The sequence below is a fragment of the Anneissia japonica genome, unplaced genomic scaffold (assembly GCF_011630105.1).
Source record: "Anneissia japonica isolate Jap-2015-1 unplaced genomic scaffold, ASM1163010v1 scaffold287834_len5846547_cov211, whole genome shotgun sequence".
Classification (NCBI taxonomy): Eukaryota; Metazoa; Echinodermata; class Crinoidea; order Comatulida; family Comatulidae; genus Anneissia; species Anneissia japonica.
The window spans coordinates 1,172,607-1,190,750 of record NW_022704992.1 but is presented as its reverse complement, the minus strand read 5'-3'; the positions used below and the strand labels follow the sequence as shown (position 1 = coordinate 1,190,750).

The 18,144-nt window shown below is 32.2% G+C and overlaps 1 protein-coding gene across 3 annotated transcripts in view; it reads right to left on the bottom strand.

Annotated features, from left to right (window-relative positions):
* The window catches only part of LOC117104904 (solute carrier family 28 member 3-like), a 25,716-nt gene that overhangs the window by 6,129 nt on the left and 1,443 nt on the right, over positions 1 to 18,144 (bottom strand). Inside the window, exons 1-7 of one of the 3 annotated variants that reach the window (XM_033245814.1) lie at positions 17,206 to 17,405; positions 3,615 to 3,800; positions 2,643 to 2,923; positions 1,916 to 2,057; positions 1,292 to 1,483; positions 691 to 852; positions 17 to 273 (exon numbers count right to left, since the gene is read on the bottom strand). In XM_033245814.1, coding sequence (XP_033101705.1) covers positions 17 to 273; positions 691 to 852; positions 1,292 to 1,483; positions 1,916 to 2,057; positions 2,643 to 2,923; positions 3,615 to 3,800; positions 17,206 to 17,307 — 1,322 coding nt within the window. In that variant the 5' untranslated portion in view covers positions 17,308 to 17,405. Of the gene's footprint in view, positions 1 to 16; positions 274 to 690; positions 853 to 1,291; positions 1,484 to 1,915; positions 2,058 to 2,642; positions 2,924 to 3,614; positions 3,801 to 4,080; positions 4,216 to 17,205; positions 17,406 to 18,144 lie in introns of those variants that run through there. The other 2 variants (XM_033245815.1, XM_033245813.1) reach the window with 2 other exon arrangements.

The following is an 18,144-nucleotide window of genomic DNA, read 5'->3' as shown; positions in this document are numbered from 1 at the left end:
GTCCTGGTATTCTTACCCTTTTGGGAGAGTGACTTGTTCGACTGTTAAACTCTGTGATTCTTCAGTTTCTGGGTAAAACAGCTTTGACAGAGCCAGAGCTGCAGGTGCTGCCATTACTGAGGCGCTGATAAGATGCGTTGGGCTGACACCAAATCCAATATACGCCCCTAAAACACTGCCTGCGATGGTTGCAAAACCTCCAGTCATAACAGCATGTAGCTCAGAACGTGTCATTCTGTTCAGGAATGGTTGAATTAGAAGAGGTGCTTCCGTCTGCAAAAAAATACAACATAATATAAATTAACGTAATAAAAAGTACCGTAAACTGATCATTTCTGTAGCAATGCAAAATGATTAAATTTATAATTATTAGCATGTGAATCATTATTCTAGTATATACAGACTAAAATAAGAATAGATAAAATAGTATTAAGAGTTATGATGATGAAAGCTAAAAGATAACAAAAGTTAAAATGACATAGTTATAACAATAAGTCAATATTATGTGAGTTCAGATGATGAGGGTTATGAGGATTAGAGTTAAGACCATGAATTACTAACATTAATTAAGATAGTGCAAGTTGCAATAAGTTCAGATGAGAATTAGTAAAATTGAGAGTTCAATTCACAATGAAAATTATAATTTGCAAGAGAATGGGAAATGCATGCCGTCGGAAACAAGATGCTTACCTGTCCAATAAAGATATTACCAGCAGCGTTTAACGACTCACAAGCCGATGTTTTCATTGTGCTGGACATCACCCAGGCAATTTTACTGACAACGACTTGCATCGCACCAAGATAGTACAGTACAGCTATACAACTACTGAAGTAGATCACAACTGGTAACAACTACAAAGGAGATAAAGTTGTTAGTAAACATGGTCTTTCGTTTCTTTACATACAATTTGAAAAATCTTTGTGTAAAGGAAATACTTTCTCTTCAATGAATTGCTTACTTTGTAGGTTTAACTTTTTATATTTTAATTAAAAATTTATTTACAAATTTAGTTTTCTCAACCCTTAAATTTGGTGGCAATCACTTTAAGACTTGATAACTTTTTCATTTCTAATTTCAAAGTGATTTAAAGTTTTAAATGACAGGTTTCACAGACATTACCACAAACCAGTATATCATTGTGTTCGGTGATTGGCTAAAAAGCAACATGTGATCAATGATTCACTGAAAGTATAGTATATATCCTAATTGTGTTTCCTTGATGCCCCAACAGATAAAAAAAAAATTAAATTACTACAAATCCAAATATGATTGTCATACGAGTTGCCTTACCTTGAAAGCAAAGAAATGGTTCGTGTACAATTCCCCAAAGAGAAAACTAGCCCCATAGTCGGAATAACTTAGGAAATTTGCGACCACAGCACCAATTGAGCTAAAGACGTAATAGCCAATAGAAGATCGTAAGACAAACAGACCAAGAAGAAACTGCAGAATAAGGCCACAAACTACTGGACGCCAATTTACCTATTAAAAAGTGGAAAAAATAAATTTTGTTGTGAATACATATTTACAAAATTAAAGATTGGTGTCATTTTATGTAGAATTTAACAAGCATAGATTTGATGTTAATTCCATAAACTGAATAGATATTCACTAACTATAAAAGTTTGTGTCCAAATTGACTATTTTGTCAATCCAACATTGTTGTATCTGATTCATACGATATTGTTTACATGTATTAGAGTGATATTACAAAGAAAGGAACAAATTAATTTTAATGAAACCAATGTTGTACTTAACATTTTTTTTCACTATTGAATAGCTAAAATAGCTATATCTATAACAACATTGTATGTACAAAAAAAAATGAACGTACTGTATATCAGGCATAAATAAAAATGTATAACAGTAATGCACCGGTATTCAAGATGGTCATGGTACAAAGATGTGACTTACATGTTTTGGGTGTTTTGAAAACACGAAGCAGAAGAGAGTGATTGTGATTGGCCCTAAGCCAGAAACAAGATGTTGAGGGTTGTCCTTTGTAGTCATGGCGATGGTGAAGACAATTAAGATAATGATGCATATAATCACTGGCCTGGGAAAAAATCAAGCATAATAAACAGATGAATGTTTCAAATTCCTTTTAATTTGTTTCTAATTTGCAAAATCTAACAAGTTTAAAGAATGATCATCTTTTGCTTAGAGTAAATCCTAAGAACATACAAATTAGAATCAAACGATTAACAGATTAACCAATATTCTAAATATAAATTATTTACTGTCAGATATATATGTACTGTCTTAGTCTAAAAGATTAGCCCATTTCTTAAGAGGCTTCTTAACTCTGTAGTGAGATCTAAAACATTCAATTTGTAAACATTATTAAGAGTAAATAGTCAGCTTTACAAATCTGAAAGCTGTTTTAAGCTGCATCAGCTTCAAACTTAAAAATGCGTTTTGTAAAAAACTATTGTGCAGTGCCATTTAAAAATCACTGTCAATTTTTTTTTACACTCAATTTAAGGTTCAATTCAACATGACCACCATGCATCATAGCTTCAAAATGATAATCAAAGGGCTTAAATCCATGACTAAGGTATCAAATTAACTTTTTTTGTTTTGCCCTATCATTAAAGATTTACATTTACAGATTTCAAATGTATATTTAGCTAGCACCTACCATTTTATAATATTCCAGTTATGTGTGATTAAATTAGTGGATGGTTTCAATGTTTCCCAGATAGCGTCACCGTAGTGATCCCTTATGAAGCAATAGACGCATAAAAATGCAACTACTCCGGTCAGATAAAGCAATGTCTTAGCACCACTGAAGTCGTACAGACACGAAAACACCAGATAAACGATCCAACCGATAACAAGCGACCCGTAAACAAATTTCTTGATCTCGATATGATAATTTACATATGTCTCCTTCCCAAACTCACTTAACAGATCAAGAGTCTAAACAAAAATCAAACAAGTGGCAATATGCCAATTAATTACAATACATTAAGAATAATGAAACAAACATAGAATTTGCATTTTAATATATTTTGTTTAGCAAAAAATTTGTAACATCTATATTGTATTTAAGCTAACTATTCTCAGGACCAATAGTATAGTACTATATGCTTACTTGTGCATTATGTTAAAACAATATTTAAGGCTTTAATTGTAAAAATATTTTCAACTATATAGTTATTATGTTTTGTGATCCTTGTTTCTATACACATTTTTTTAAAATAAGAACCAGTAAAATTTTGCCCAGGCTCTTATTATCTTGTTATTTTGTTATTATTTTACACATTTTTCAAACACAGAAAATTATTATTTTACAGCTGGTAATTTAAATTAACTTACTATATTGTAGAGGGTATTATATACAGTAGTCACACCTACTGCACATAAGGTACAGGTAAGATTTGTTGGTTTTTCTTTTTTCTTCATTTGGCATTTTACCTCAGCCTCAATTTGTTATTATTTTGTTCTTAAGTTTTACCTAATTTCAGCCTCAGTGTTCTTATAAAAAAATTTGTACTGTATTGTTCTTTGGCAGTTTACTTTCAACTTTTAAACTTTTAATTGAATATGCTATTTTGGAATTGTAAATACCACTGTATAAAATGTACCATTAATCAAAATCAATACTTACAGACCAAAGGGCACATGATTTATCAGAATATACAGGTTTGATATCCCCTTCTTCCATTTTCTTGAGTTCGTCTCCATTGGGAGTAATTTTAGTTGGTCCCTCGTATCCATCCTTCAAGTTAACATTTCCATTCATTTTCCCAAAGTCGTATACATCTCCTTCCTCCTGCATTTCATAAGCATCCTCCTAAAAAAGAAAATATATCTTTTTAAAAAATGAATTCATAAAAATATATTTTATGTTGAAATAATTAATGTGAATTTTGATAAGTATTTTAATTCTATAAATCTAAAACATAAACATTAAAACTTCCTCTAAATGAAAAATATAATTATCTATTCTCTTATCTCTGCTGATATAGATTATTTATCTTGAATTCCTTAAAATACTATAAAAATTATATATCTATTAATTTTTATTAAAGTTTATCCAGAATAAAAACTGAATAATCAAATCCATATATCACCTGAGTGCCTGACAGATCTTTATAACTCATTTCTAAAGTTAAACTCCAACCACCTTGACAAGTTCTTCGAAAAAGTTTTCAAACCAAATTAGGGAAATACCAACCAACAAAGTTTATATACCCAAGCCAAGTCCCCTAGGCACATTTATAGAGGGCAGTAATTCTATCATTCCAACCCAACCAGTAGTGCCTTGAAAGAGGTTCTTTTGACCTAAATTAGGGTCAACCCAACCAGTAGTGCCTTGAAGGAGGTTCTTTTGACATAAATTAGGGTCAACTAGCAAACAATGTTTAGGTCAGCTAAACAGGTGGGAATGTACATCAAAGGAAAATTTGCTAAAGCTTGCACTTTCCTTGAGCTTCCTTCAACCTGGAGTTGGTAAAAGTATCTCTACAAGGTACATGATTTGATTTTTTTTAAATTAATATCTTGTAAGCTTTGCTTGCAAGGATAAATCTAATATTATTCAATCCTCTTAAATATTTGCAACACAACACGGAAATACAAACAAACTATAGAATGGTTTTATTAGAGATACAGTAGGTTATATTCTATAATCCTACGGCCTACCTGTACATTTTATTTATTGTTTCTTTACACTGTCAGAAAACTTTAGTACTCACTTTTTTGTATTCTTAAGACAATATATTAATGAATGAAACAATAAAACTATGTACTACAGTAATACTGTAAGTGCACTGTATTATCATCTAAAAACGGGAAGTCAACAAGACATGCAACTCATCAATTTACCCAGGTGTGTGTAAAGACTAGACTCCATATGTTTATTTTAATCTGGATTATATTATGCATACCTGTACCACTAAGGTGCAATATTGGTCCTACCCTTACTTTACCATCATTTGCATTAGATTTGCAGGCCTCAAGCAAACCAAATTTATCCTCACTTGCTGGGCTAGATACATTGTAGGCCTCTAGCTAGTCATCATCACCAACTGGGCTCTGAGGTTTCTTAGGCCTCCAGCTAAATCCAGTATGTAATATAACCTTAATTAAATTGTAGTCATAGGGAAAAAAATTGCCATTTTAGTTTCATGTTTCAATCCCATAGGATAGTGTGACAATAATCATTTGGAAAGGAACCAAGAATGTGTCAACTGAATTAATTTTAAAACAGCGAGAAAAAGATTCAAACACGAAGCGAATGAAGTTATAAATAATGCACCGTAGGCCTATCACATACACACCTGGATTTCAACTTCTGAACCAAGGTCTACAGATGGACCACAAATTTCAAAATTTGGAATGTGAGCTATCAGAGTTGTATGATTTTCATTAAACCTAACCAAAATTTCATTTTCCAAGACTTTCTTTCTATTCTAAACTAAATTCGTGCCCATTGATCTTGTGAAGTTAATCAGGCTTATGAGAATTTTCTGAAGTTATGAAAGAATACCTTATCTTATCTAGCATAGCATTTTCTGTTATATTTTAAATGTTAATAATCAACACCAAAAATGTAAGCAAAAACTGATGTCACATATAGTATGAATGTCACTCCAGAAATTGACAAGGCCATTTTTTGTTCAACGTTTTGCTTTTATTAAAAGCATCATCAGGAATAATGTATCTACTATGAACATTTTTTCAACTCGTGCAAAAATAAATTCTCCTTGTTCTTAATTTATAAACACACTATTAAAAATCACTTTTATCTCATGTATCAAAATATTTTAAGACAAATTTACAGTAATCTAAAGTATATACAAAAATATAAAAGGAAATTTAAAGACAGGCAATTCACTTTCTTTTCAATCAAGCAGTACTGTTTTTCAACTCAATACCAGCATAATTAAGACTATTATGTGTTGTACTATGTACATGTTTTTGTGTTGTAAGAGAAAGATTTTTTTCTGAGTAGCAGCATTGGTGGATGAAAAAAAAAACAAAACATGAATACCTGTCACTTTCATCGAAGGAACAGGATGATAAATTATATGCCGACTTTTCATTCTATGGCCCAAGTTTGTATATTTTCTGACTACTTTGGTGGAGATTTACTAAAATTTAAATGGTCAAACGTATTTAAGCTAATAATTAATTTTGTATACCAAAAACCAAGAATTCATATTACTATATCCAACCTTCCATATTTTCAAGATCAGTTTGAGGAAAGTTCAGGCATACTTTGAAACAGAATTAAGAGTTCAAAGCTCCTTCAGTTCATTGCTTTGGGCTACACAAAATCTGGTCAGTTTAAGATATCACATTGAGACCCTTGTTAGCATGGGCATCTTTAAGTAATTTAATTTATTTACTAGACCCATCCCTTCCAGTCAAAAGTAAAATCCAATAAGTTCTGGTTTAAGGTCTTAAAAAATATTATGTTTAGAGAAAAATACACCAAATATTAAGTTGACCAAAACTCTGATAAAAAATCAGTGACTAAACCAAAGAGACACTGGCTTGAAATTCAGAAAAATAGAACTGTAAAATATTGTTTGTTATGTAAAATAATTCTTCTTTTTGAATTTATTGAATTTAATATTCAGTAATTAGTTACAGGGTCAAAAATATTAATTTTTAAAATATACTTTGCAATTAATATATTGAAATTTAAGCTGTATCATATTACTGATACCAATTGTAGTTTTCCACCAAGCAAACCGCATAAACTAAGATTTATCAGAAGGCAATTCTGAGAGATAAATTGGGTCAAATCCTTAATATTTAAAATCAAAGATTGTCCTGTTATTAAGGTGACATAACTGACATAGTCTCTGACATTGGATAAATTGTGTTAATTTGACATTTTGCACAATATCAAACACCTGTTGATACGTTATTCATCATAATCAATATGGCAGCCTGTCACATTGATTTACTCTGAAATCGTACTCAGTGATTCCATTAATTATTACAATTACAGTCTACCATATGCAAAATTAAAATCGATTGGAACAATTATAGATTATTCTACATTCCACAGAGAAGCAGTCTCGTGTCTGTGTTTATATTTTACATGTGGGAATTGTTTACATTTTACATGTGGGGGAAATTATGCTTTGGTGGAGATTTACTAAAATTTAAATGGTCAAACGTAATAAGCTAATAATTAATTTTGTATACCAAAAACCAAGAATTCATATTACTATATCCAACCTTCCATATTTTCAAGATCAGTTAGAGGTAAGTTCAGGCATACTTTAGATGAAACAGAATTAAGAGTTCAAAGCTCCTTCAGTTCATTGCTTTGGGCTACACAAAATCTGGTCAGTTTAAGATATCACATTGAGACCCTTGTTAGCATGGGCATCTTTAAGTAATTTAATTTATTTACTAGACCCATCCCTTCCAGTCAAAAGTAAAATCCAATAAGTTCTGGTTTAAGGTCTTAAAAAATATTATGTTTAGAGAAAAATACACCAAATATTAAGTTGACCAAAACTCTGATAAAAAATCAGTGACTAAACCAAAGAGACACTGGCTTGAAATTCAGAAAAATAGAACTGTACTGAAATACTGCCAGGGCCGCTGAGAGAACTGAAATTTGTTTGCATCGTCATCATTTATCCCTTTCAAATTACAATGACCTAATGTTTCTGGAGAATATGGGAACATACAATTTTTTTGAGGTTCAAAGGAATTATGATCCAGGAAACAAAAAAATTATGATGACAAAAGCAAAACAAAAACAAAAACAATAACATTGAAGAGTACTTAAGTACTCTTCATAATTTCCCCCACATGTAAAAATAATTTCATGCCCAAGCTATTAACAAGGGTCTCAATGTGATATCTTAAACTGACCAGATTTTGTGTAGCCCAAAGCAATGAACTGAAGGAGCTTTGAACTCTTAATTCTGTTTCATCTAAAGTATGCCTGAACTTACCTCTAACTGATCTTGAAAATATGGAAGGTTGGATATAGTAATATGAATTCTTGGTTTTTGGTATACAAAATTAATTATTAGCTTATTACGTTTGACCATTTAAATTTTAGTAAATCTCCACCAAAGCATAATTTCCCCCACATGTAAAATGTAAACAATTCCCACATGTAAAATATAAACACAGACACGAGACTGCTTCTCTGTGGAATGTAGAATAATCTATAATTGTTCCAATCGATTTTAATTTTGCATATGGTAGACTGTAATTGTAATAATTAATGGAATCACTGACGTACGATTTCAGAGTAAATCAATGTGACAGGCTGCCATATTGATTATGATGAATAACGTATCAACAGGTGTTTGATATTGTGCAAAATGTCAAATTAACACAATTTATCCAATGTCAGAGACTATGTCAGTTATGTCACCTTAATAACAGGACAATCTTTGATTTTAAATATTAAGGATTTGACCCAATTTATCTCTCAGAATTGCCTTCTGATAAATCTTAGTTTATGCGGTTTGCTTGGTGGAAAACTACAATTGGTATCAGTAATATGATCCAGCTTAAATTTCAATATATTAATTGCAAAGTATATTTTAAAAATTAATATTTTTGACCCTGTAACTAATTACTGAATATTAAATTCAATAAATTCAAAAAGAAGAATTATTTTACATAACAAACAATATTTTAATGCTGAATATTAATTTCAACAAACATTTCTGGTTCTGATAGCAATAAAGGATTTATTTTACATAAAAAATTCAAACAGTAATTTAAAAATGTAATTTTTTTTTTCTCTTCAAATTTATAATTTTACGGCAAGTAATATATAAATTACATCATCATTTGATTTTTCCATATTTTTTAATGTTGCTATAGCATATTACTTTTAACAAACCATTAGCTTCATTAGGCCAAATCAAAAAAAAATTATTGTGTTGGCCACGCCTGACCGACCCAACGAAATTGTGGTTCGGCATTTTAGTTGTTTTTTTTTTTACTACAATGAAAAATACTTTTTAATGAGCTAAAAAGGCTGGAATAAGAGGACGGTGGGTGATGCGACAGCATTCTACAGTAAATATATAGATTAATTAAAGTCTTTTTGTATTTTTGTGTATTTTCTACTTTTAGGCATACAGTATGTAAACACATTTTTTGGAGAAAAAAAAAAACTTTTCCTATGAATCTACCAATTTTTTGGGGGATTTTTCCAAAACAAGACCATCACAAGTATTTTTTTTTTTGGCCTTATGCTGTTCCAACGGCTGTAGGGAGACACCAAAACCTCATATTAGACTGGCCCTAATGTTGCTGTCCCTACACTTCATAGAAAAACCAAACAGCACATTGGACTGGCCCTAATGTTGTTGCACGTACTGATTCATGCAGAAATGTCTCTCAAATAGAATAAAGTTAATAAGAGCATTTGGGAATTATGCAAAGACAAAGCTAATACCAGACAGCAGCTGTTATATGCAGTAAATAAACTTTTAAGTCCCTTTCTTATTTATCAGTTGGCACAAGTCAATTTTATCTGTAATTTTAACAAAATATGTAATAAGCGTCAATAATTACTTAAGCAGTCAGCTTAAGCTTGGTTTCTATACAATCGCTGATGTTATCACCGACAGCTTTCGGGCGTTGTTGATTGGTCGGTCGAATCGGGGAGTGTATTCCCGATTGCATCAGGGAATGCTACATGTCAGTAACAACGATTGCACTGAAAACACTTTAGCAACAGTGTAGCGATGTTTGGAAAACCAGGCTTAAGTTACTATGGCCATGTTACTGTTAAGTAGGCTATTGATTTTTACAGATAAATAATATTTACTTTTCAAAAGATTCACATCATCATCAAATCGACCCTGGCACCTCAAAATACAAAAATCATAATCAAAGGTAAATTATGGAAAAACAAAATAACTGACAGACACAGTAATAAATCAAAATTAGACTATTCTACTTCACAATGATTTCTTCACAAGCACACTGAAGCCATATTTCTATCCTATACCTCTTGAACCTTCACTGCTGAAAAAAAAGGGACATTGTTGCCAACACCAAGGATTCAATATTTGAGATTTTAGGGGTGTTCCCTTCCATTTGACTGAGGGTTATTCAGGGTTTGAATTTCCCCACAGCAATTGCTGTAGAAAGGGCCTTCCGCTGCTGTGGGAAATCCCAGGATTGACAGCAAGCTTTTAGCTTAACTCAGGCTAGGCCTAACAACTGATTTTACCTTTAAAAACAATAAAACTGTTGATTGTTGCTGTAGAAGAATAAATTGCCGTAGTAAAGCCATAGCCTACAGCAACTTCTTGCTGATGGAGCATTTTAAGGAAATTCTAACAATATGCTCTTTAAGGCATAGATTCCAACTGTCCTGCCTTTGGTAAGATTGTCTCATTTTTGTGAGTTGTGTCCTACTGTCCACCTAATCCGTAAATTTCCTTACTTTTGGGACAATACAGTATGTTTGATTTTTAAAAAAAAATATATGACTCAAGTTTTAAAAACATGAACAAATTTGGCTCCAACACTGACTCGCAGTTGTGATATAACACCATCGAAAATGAGAAATGTAACACATACTGTACTGCTTAAGCGTATCGAATGCGCGTCATGTGTCAAATTCTAGCACCATTTATCTATGTTACTCTCGAAAAAAAAAAAAAAAATGATTCCGATCTGATCACGTCCACCCTGGCCTTGGTTTACCACAAGAAATGTAGCTGTATCAAAACCAGTAACATCCATGGATAAAAAAACGACATGTAACGCACCACTTTTTAGGTCACCATGTCCCGCTTATTAATATTCGGGGGGTTGGGCTGCAGCACAAGCTCTCTTTTAAGCTCATTCTGGATGTTGTACTCTATAGATTCCAACTATATTGCTTTTAACAGGATTACCCACTGTCAGCATGGTGTCCGCTGTACCCCATCCATCTCAATGTAGATTACTGTAGTTTGCGCTATTTTACATTATTGAAACTGAAACTCCTAACTAAACATCCATGAATCTCAATGCAAAATTGCAGCAACTACTGTACTGTAACTATGTAGAATTATTTTCTATATTATTTATTTCTTTAAAATCCATTAGCAAACATAATTCAATAATTACAGAATGGATTGATGGTTAACTAAATCATTTTTAAAGAGTGTACAATCTGGAAAAGCTTGTCTTCTTCGAACTCCAGAGACCTGTACTTTTTTGTTAAAGTTATTCGGTACTTTACCTCTCATATCCAACTCATTCCGACTATCTGGAATCATAATTTAACATTCTCATGAGAAGAAAATATTCATGAATGTAAACACTGCAGGATTCCTTAAAAATGATTTCAAACATAATTATGTTCAAACATCCGCATCTCAGGGGTCCCAATTTAAGAGAAGATACTTCAGGGGGATCTGGTTTGATGAACTTTTTTAACACATCTTTATTGTTTTGTATTTTGGTCAGCATGCAGTGGTAACGACCTGTTGACTTAAGGAAGAAAATAACATAGGATAAAAACAAAAACAAGTGCCCAAACATTCTAAATTTACAAGAAGTTAGTTCGCGGGAGATTTTTGCTTGCTTGCGGGAGACAGTCCTGATTTCCGGTAGACTTCTGTGACTCATCAGATATAATTAAGGTTAATGAACATTCAACAATTTAAAATGTAGTCACATCGCTATGATTCTGATATTTGTTTTTAAATATTTCACCCCATGAATATGCTTGAGATAAAAACAAATTATGGGCAATTATGAAATATGAAACGATAACTATTCGATACCCAACCATGCTGATGTCTGGCTCAATAAAGTCTTGGACATTTCTCCCTCAAGGGAGGCCAAAGTTTATGAGGTCAGAAAAATAGATTATGGGTCACTGATTCCACTTAGTTATTAACATGGGCTGGAAACTGACGTCACTATAAATATATGACGCCACAATAAATAAGTGTCATACCCATCATGATTTGTATACTGTAACTGTTTGATAATGATGTAATCATACAGTAGGTTGAGTACACAAAACTTAAAAATCTTAATTGATTTCCAACCAACGGTGACAGTAATCGTCATGTGCTTAATTTTTGTTCACGTGCTGAACTTGTGGGGGAGCACTTATGTCAGTTATCAATTACGTAGCACGTGGAAAGTATGAATGGCTACTGTATGTATAGGCGTGTGAGGAGCATAATCAGATGTAGAAAATGTCAAAGGTCATGATATATACTGTAAACGTTTATCAATACCTTTACCAATATCTAACTAATTTCTAACATGGTTTGCAGCCAAGTACTATATTTTGAATGTAAAAGTTCTCACATACAGTAATGGTAATGTAATTTACTAGAAATGGAAAGAGCTCAATCTTTAAGGTTTTTATAAATAGAAGAATAGAATTAATATCTAGCTACTCCAGTAGATGGAGAGGTGAATAAACTCATACTGACCACAAAAAAAAACAAAAAACAAGAGGCATTTCTGTGTACTCATTCCCAGTATAAATCTTGATAATCATGAAGGAATGTTAACATCAATGGGCGTAAAGTACTTGGTGATCACCCACTTAACTCAGTCTACCATGGTTGGTTAAATGCTTGCCTTCTTTTTTTGTTGTTGATTATCTTCTTCAACAATTGGTAAAATTAATGAAGTAAAGTTGTAATTGAACAATATTAACACTGGTTTACCGGTTTATAAAAATTTAACTACCTTGAACCACAGACCCTATATTATTATACTGGGTCTGTGCTTGCAGTCAGTTCTCATAGTTACAAAATTAGTAATCCAGATATTCGTTAAATGTGCATACTGTATACTGTACTAGTTTTAGGCTACAAAATTCTTCAATGTTTTACTGAGACTAAGAATAAAACTTTTTTGTTTACTAAAATCTCTACTATTAACCAACACTCATTATAATAACAATGAAATAACACTATAAAAATAGTGATTCATATACTATACTAATATCTGGGGTGTCACTTTAAGCCGGCTGCCGGCGCATCTCTGTCTACTATGATTTTTGCGCCGGCTATGAGAACGTCGGAGGTAAAAATAAAATAGTGGCCTGAAACCTAGGCTCATCATGGGCGGGTCCTTGCAAAGCCCTAAGGACCAATACTTTACTTTTTAAATACACAATCTAATGTCATAAATCATGATATTTCTTGACCAAGCAAGTACTTGATAAAACAAGAATTTCTATTCTTTCAAAAGCCATTATTGTACAACACACGATCGAGGCGACGGCAAATCAACCCCAAATTGGTTTGCACATATTCTTTGTAAACAAGTTCGACTCAAAATTGAATGACGGAGCAGGCTTGGTTTGACTTTCATAATAAAATTTTGCTGGTTTATTAATAAACATAATTTATCTTGGTAAAGTATATATGTTTCAATCATTTATTAAATTTATTATTCATTGTGTTAACTTTTCAAAATATTAAGTGAGGAGCTGGAAATATTTGTGTTCTTTTCACTCTACTTGCATAATTTTTGAATGACCACACTTGATTGAAGAAGACAACATGCAAGCAGTAGTGTGTATAAAGCCTACGCCAAAAACATGGAGAAATTCCCTTCTAAACCTCATTTACCACGAAAATTAAAACAGCATTCTTCTAGGCCTAAGCTTATGTTTTGTACAATAGTAAATCATCACAAAATACAGTAGTAAATAAAATTTCAACTTCATTGAAATACTTTGTCACAAACAACATCCAACCAAAGAACATGTTAAATCAGGTCTAGCCCCGATCAAGCGTCGGCGAAGAACATCTGAACAAGACCACTTTAACACATGATTGGCCGTACGAAGTATGCTATGAAGTTAGACATTAAAATTCAACACCTTTAAATAGCATCTTACAATAATTATATATCATGCAGACTCCAAAAAGACTAAGAGAATCCATGTATGCTATGAAGCTAGACATTAAAATTCAACACTTTTAAATGGCATCTTACAATAATTATATAATATCATGCAGACTCCAAAAAAACTAAGAGAAGCCATGATTCCAATATTTCGTTCTTTATTCGAACATCAGGAATGACGTTTGTATAAAGAACAAAATATTGAATCATGCCTTTTCTTAGTGTTTTTGGAGTCTGCATGATATTACCTAAATATAATCAGTGGCCCACTTGGATTTTTACAGTAATTATTTTTCATTTTTTTCTTAGATAGAGAGGGGGCGAACCCCATCCAAACCCCACCCCCGCTCAGGCAACAAAATTCAAAAGTTAAAATTCAACACAGTTAAATGCCAATTCAAACACTGACAATTGGCATCTTACAGTAATTATTTTTCATTTTTTTCTTAGGTAGAAAGGAGGACACCCCCTCCCAAACCCACCCCTGCTCTGGCCGTATGGCCTTCGGATGTCGCTCCGCGACATGTTCCTCCGCCTACTGTATTACTGAAACTCCTGCTGTTATTTCATTTCAAAATGACATCCCTGTAATATACATTGAACAAGTTCATAAAGGAAAAGCTAATAAATCAACATTTTTTACTACCTTTTTTAAACATACTTTAACAATGCTACGCTAAATTAAAAATTCAATTGAAAACCATAAAGAAAATAAATGGGGATAATTATTTCCTAAAGGTACAACAGGATGATAATTTGTTAAACACAATATTATACTATTTCCATTGTTGGCATGATTCCAACCAATTGAATAAATTTTTAACAAACACACCCACACAAAACAGATGGCAATTTCTGGACTAGTCTAGTTGACTTGTACCATAACATTTAATGAGTCACACCAATGCTATTTGGTTTGTTAATTTGGTAGGCTATACCAGGTATAAAGGTATATACTCTCTGTTAAATCTAAAAAAAGATCTAAAAAATAAACTTTGCGTTGCTTATAATCTAAAAGGATATAGAATCAATGGGTCACAAAACCAAACAAAAATTTACAAATTTACTAAAACTACAAAAATCCTAAAATTAATTATCAATTCAATCTTTATTTTTTCATCTACATCAAATATAACACAGACGGACTCTCACTAGTATCATTGTAAGAGTACAGTAGGGCACTTTCAATAAAGTTAGTGGATTGTGCTGTATGAATCATTCATATTTATTATTTTATAATATTAATGCAATATGAATGATAGACTTACTGTATAATTATTAAGATGGCAAGCAAAACAATATGTTGCCTAAAGCATACAGTGTAATAATTGAAAAACAATGTTTTTTATATTTTACACCAATATTAACCATATCACTCACCTCATGTATTTTGACTGGTAGGGCTAAAACCAAATCAAAAGAACTGCACATCAATTAATGCTTTAAAAGTGCCATATCAAATCTCAAAATTGCCTAAAGGTCTGTATAACTAAACCTGTTTATTTATTATAGGCAATCCATTTACAATCCTTAACAAAATGAAAAGATGCATGGCACATATACAATTACAATCATATAAAACAAGAATAATTATTTATCAAATTATTTTTTATATAATTTATGTGACCGTCAACAAATCAGTAAACGATATAATTACGTGATATAATTAACGCTTGCGCAGTCATACTTGCATTATTAGTCACGTGATATGTTAAAGTGAGTTCAACTTTCAGCACTCAAAATTAGCGTCAACCAAGCCACGGTAAAAACTGTACCATGAATCCAAGATGTACGAAAATCAAATCTTTCACAAACGTGCAAGTGTTTACAGTATAGTCATACTAAAATATATTAACTTGACCAAACAAATTTTTGTAAAAACAAAGGAGTTTCTATCCTTTAAAAAGCCATTATTGAAAAATAAATTATCGAATCAACGGCAAAGCAACGCACATGAGCAATCCCAGACTTCGTAAATAGATATTTAATTATAATTTTACTGACTCATATTAAACGTAATTAAATTTGCTATAGTAGTGTGTATTTCAATAATTAAGTAGATTATTGAATCATTGTAATGTAATAATGAGCTAGAAATAAGCCTATTTGTATTCTCTTCACTCTACTCACATCATGACCACAACATACAAGCGAGTCATAGAAACGTCATGCTCTCTATACATGGTCTTTCTCGATGTTCTTAATGCTCGTGAAGTGGGGGGGTTCAATGATCAGTTGAGGGGCGCAAAATATGGTTATTTTAGGTGATTTTTAACTACTTGACCATGATTTTTTTGGAGATAGGGGGGTTGCGAGTAATTTTTTGGGGGCATCCGTCCCCCTAGCTAGATACGCTTCAACAAATGACGCAAGTAAAATGAAAAGAACACAAATATTTCCATCTCATAATATCACTTTTATTTGAAAAGTTAACAATAATTTATTTGATGATTAAACTACATACTATTGGAGGAAATTAAATTATGCTAAATACTAAAACAATATTATATTTAAATCAGTGCCGTGCTGAGGTTGGGCACTGTGGCTTGGGCTGACGCTAATTTTGAGTGCTGAAAGTTGAACTGACATTAACATATATTTAACCAGGATCGATAAATTTATGTGACTGATAATGCAAGTTTATTCAAGTATGACTGCGCATGTGTTATTTATTTCACGTAAAAATATCATTTACTGATTTGTTTACGGTCAAGTAAATATATTCACTTCCTTTCATAAATACTTATTAAATCAGAAATACTAGATTGTTTGTTAGACAGAAAACTGATAATATAAATAAGGAAAATAAATGAATTCTTCAATGAATGCATGAACTCATTTGTCTTTACTTTATTAGAATCACAGAATAAAATTTATTTTTCCTCAGCCTCTCAGAAATTAATCAAACACTTATTTTAACATCATCAAAAGAATGTAAATAAAATTGATCCCCTACTAAATTTGCAATTCTTTGCTTGCTGACGATATTTTATCACTTCTTTCTACTTCTGGGAATTCCAGTATTAGGCCTACCTAGGCCCACGCCTACTACTAGTACTACGATACTCTGCATACATCGAATGGTTTTACCAAAATAAAATATTGAAAGAAACAACATCTCCCTTCGAATGTGAACCAATTACAGTAACCGCCATCATTTTTTAATAATATTGCCGTTTTGGCAATACTCTACAAGTTAAAACTCACAACCTCCTTATATCATTAAGGTAAGAATCACTAAAGTAAGAAAAACGAACGACACAGGATAACCGCCTACAGATTGAAGTTGAACAAAGCCAGGACAACTCAATGCAAGGAGGCGTGCTGAACGTGGCGAGGTGATGGAAAAAAACAAATCACTTGTTACTTACCAATGCTCGATTTACTGCCTTTTTATCACACGACTTTAAATCATGAATGTGAATGGAAAAGTTTCCTGAATCTGGACTACCTTGTACGTAAGACGTATCCATCTTTAAATTATATAAATAATTAAAAATATGTTAAAATATTGAAACGATGCTTAGCCTTCCGCCACCACACTACGATACTACAATTAGCGTGTTGTCTGTTGTGGCGCGGTATACGGACGGTTTTATGAATGAAAAAGGCGCAATGTGATTACGTCACAATGGTGCTGGCTGGTAGGCCAATGGGATGACTCCAAAACAACACACCTTCCTCCAGAATTCCCCCAGAACGCGCCAATTTCAAAGAACATACATAAAGCTGGCAGATGTACAAAACCGCAAGTCGCTTCCGGGTATACTGTAGTCCATATTCGCGCGAAATTTGCTTACAGATTTGATATTGATTTTTTTTTTTGACCATCAAAATGGAAAAATCAAGTAGACTGAGCCCCAATTATGTAATCTACAGAAGGAAAAGAAAAAAGTTGTATTTTTGTAGGACCATATACAAATGTTTAAAGATTTTATAAATCCTGCTACGCTTTCACTGCAGCAAGTAGTTACATGATGTAGGCCTAACAGTATGTGTATTTGATGGTAATGCAGTACAGTAGGCTTACAGTACTGTATTTTGAATGCACCACTTATAAACAATGTAATTATCCAAGTTATATGGTAGTAGTGTGTGGAAATCAAATGTAAATCCAAAAAATTATGTACATGTTACGTACAATTTTTATAGAATTTTAATGATAATCTTTTTGTGGTGTTTCATATTCAATTTGTAACTGCCGGCCAAGGATATACCTAGGGCTACGCTTTTTTATACTGAAATAAATAAATAAATGTAGTTTGCTTTATGGTATGATTTGCTTTGGGTACTGTAACTGCTTTGGTGGA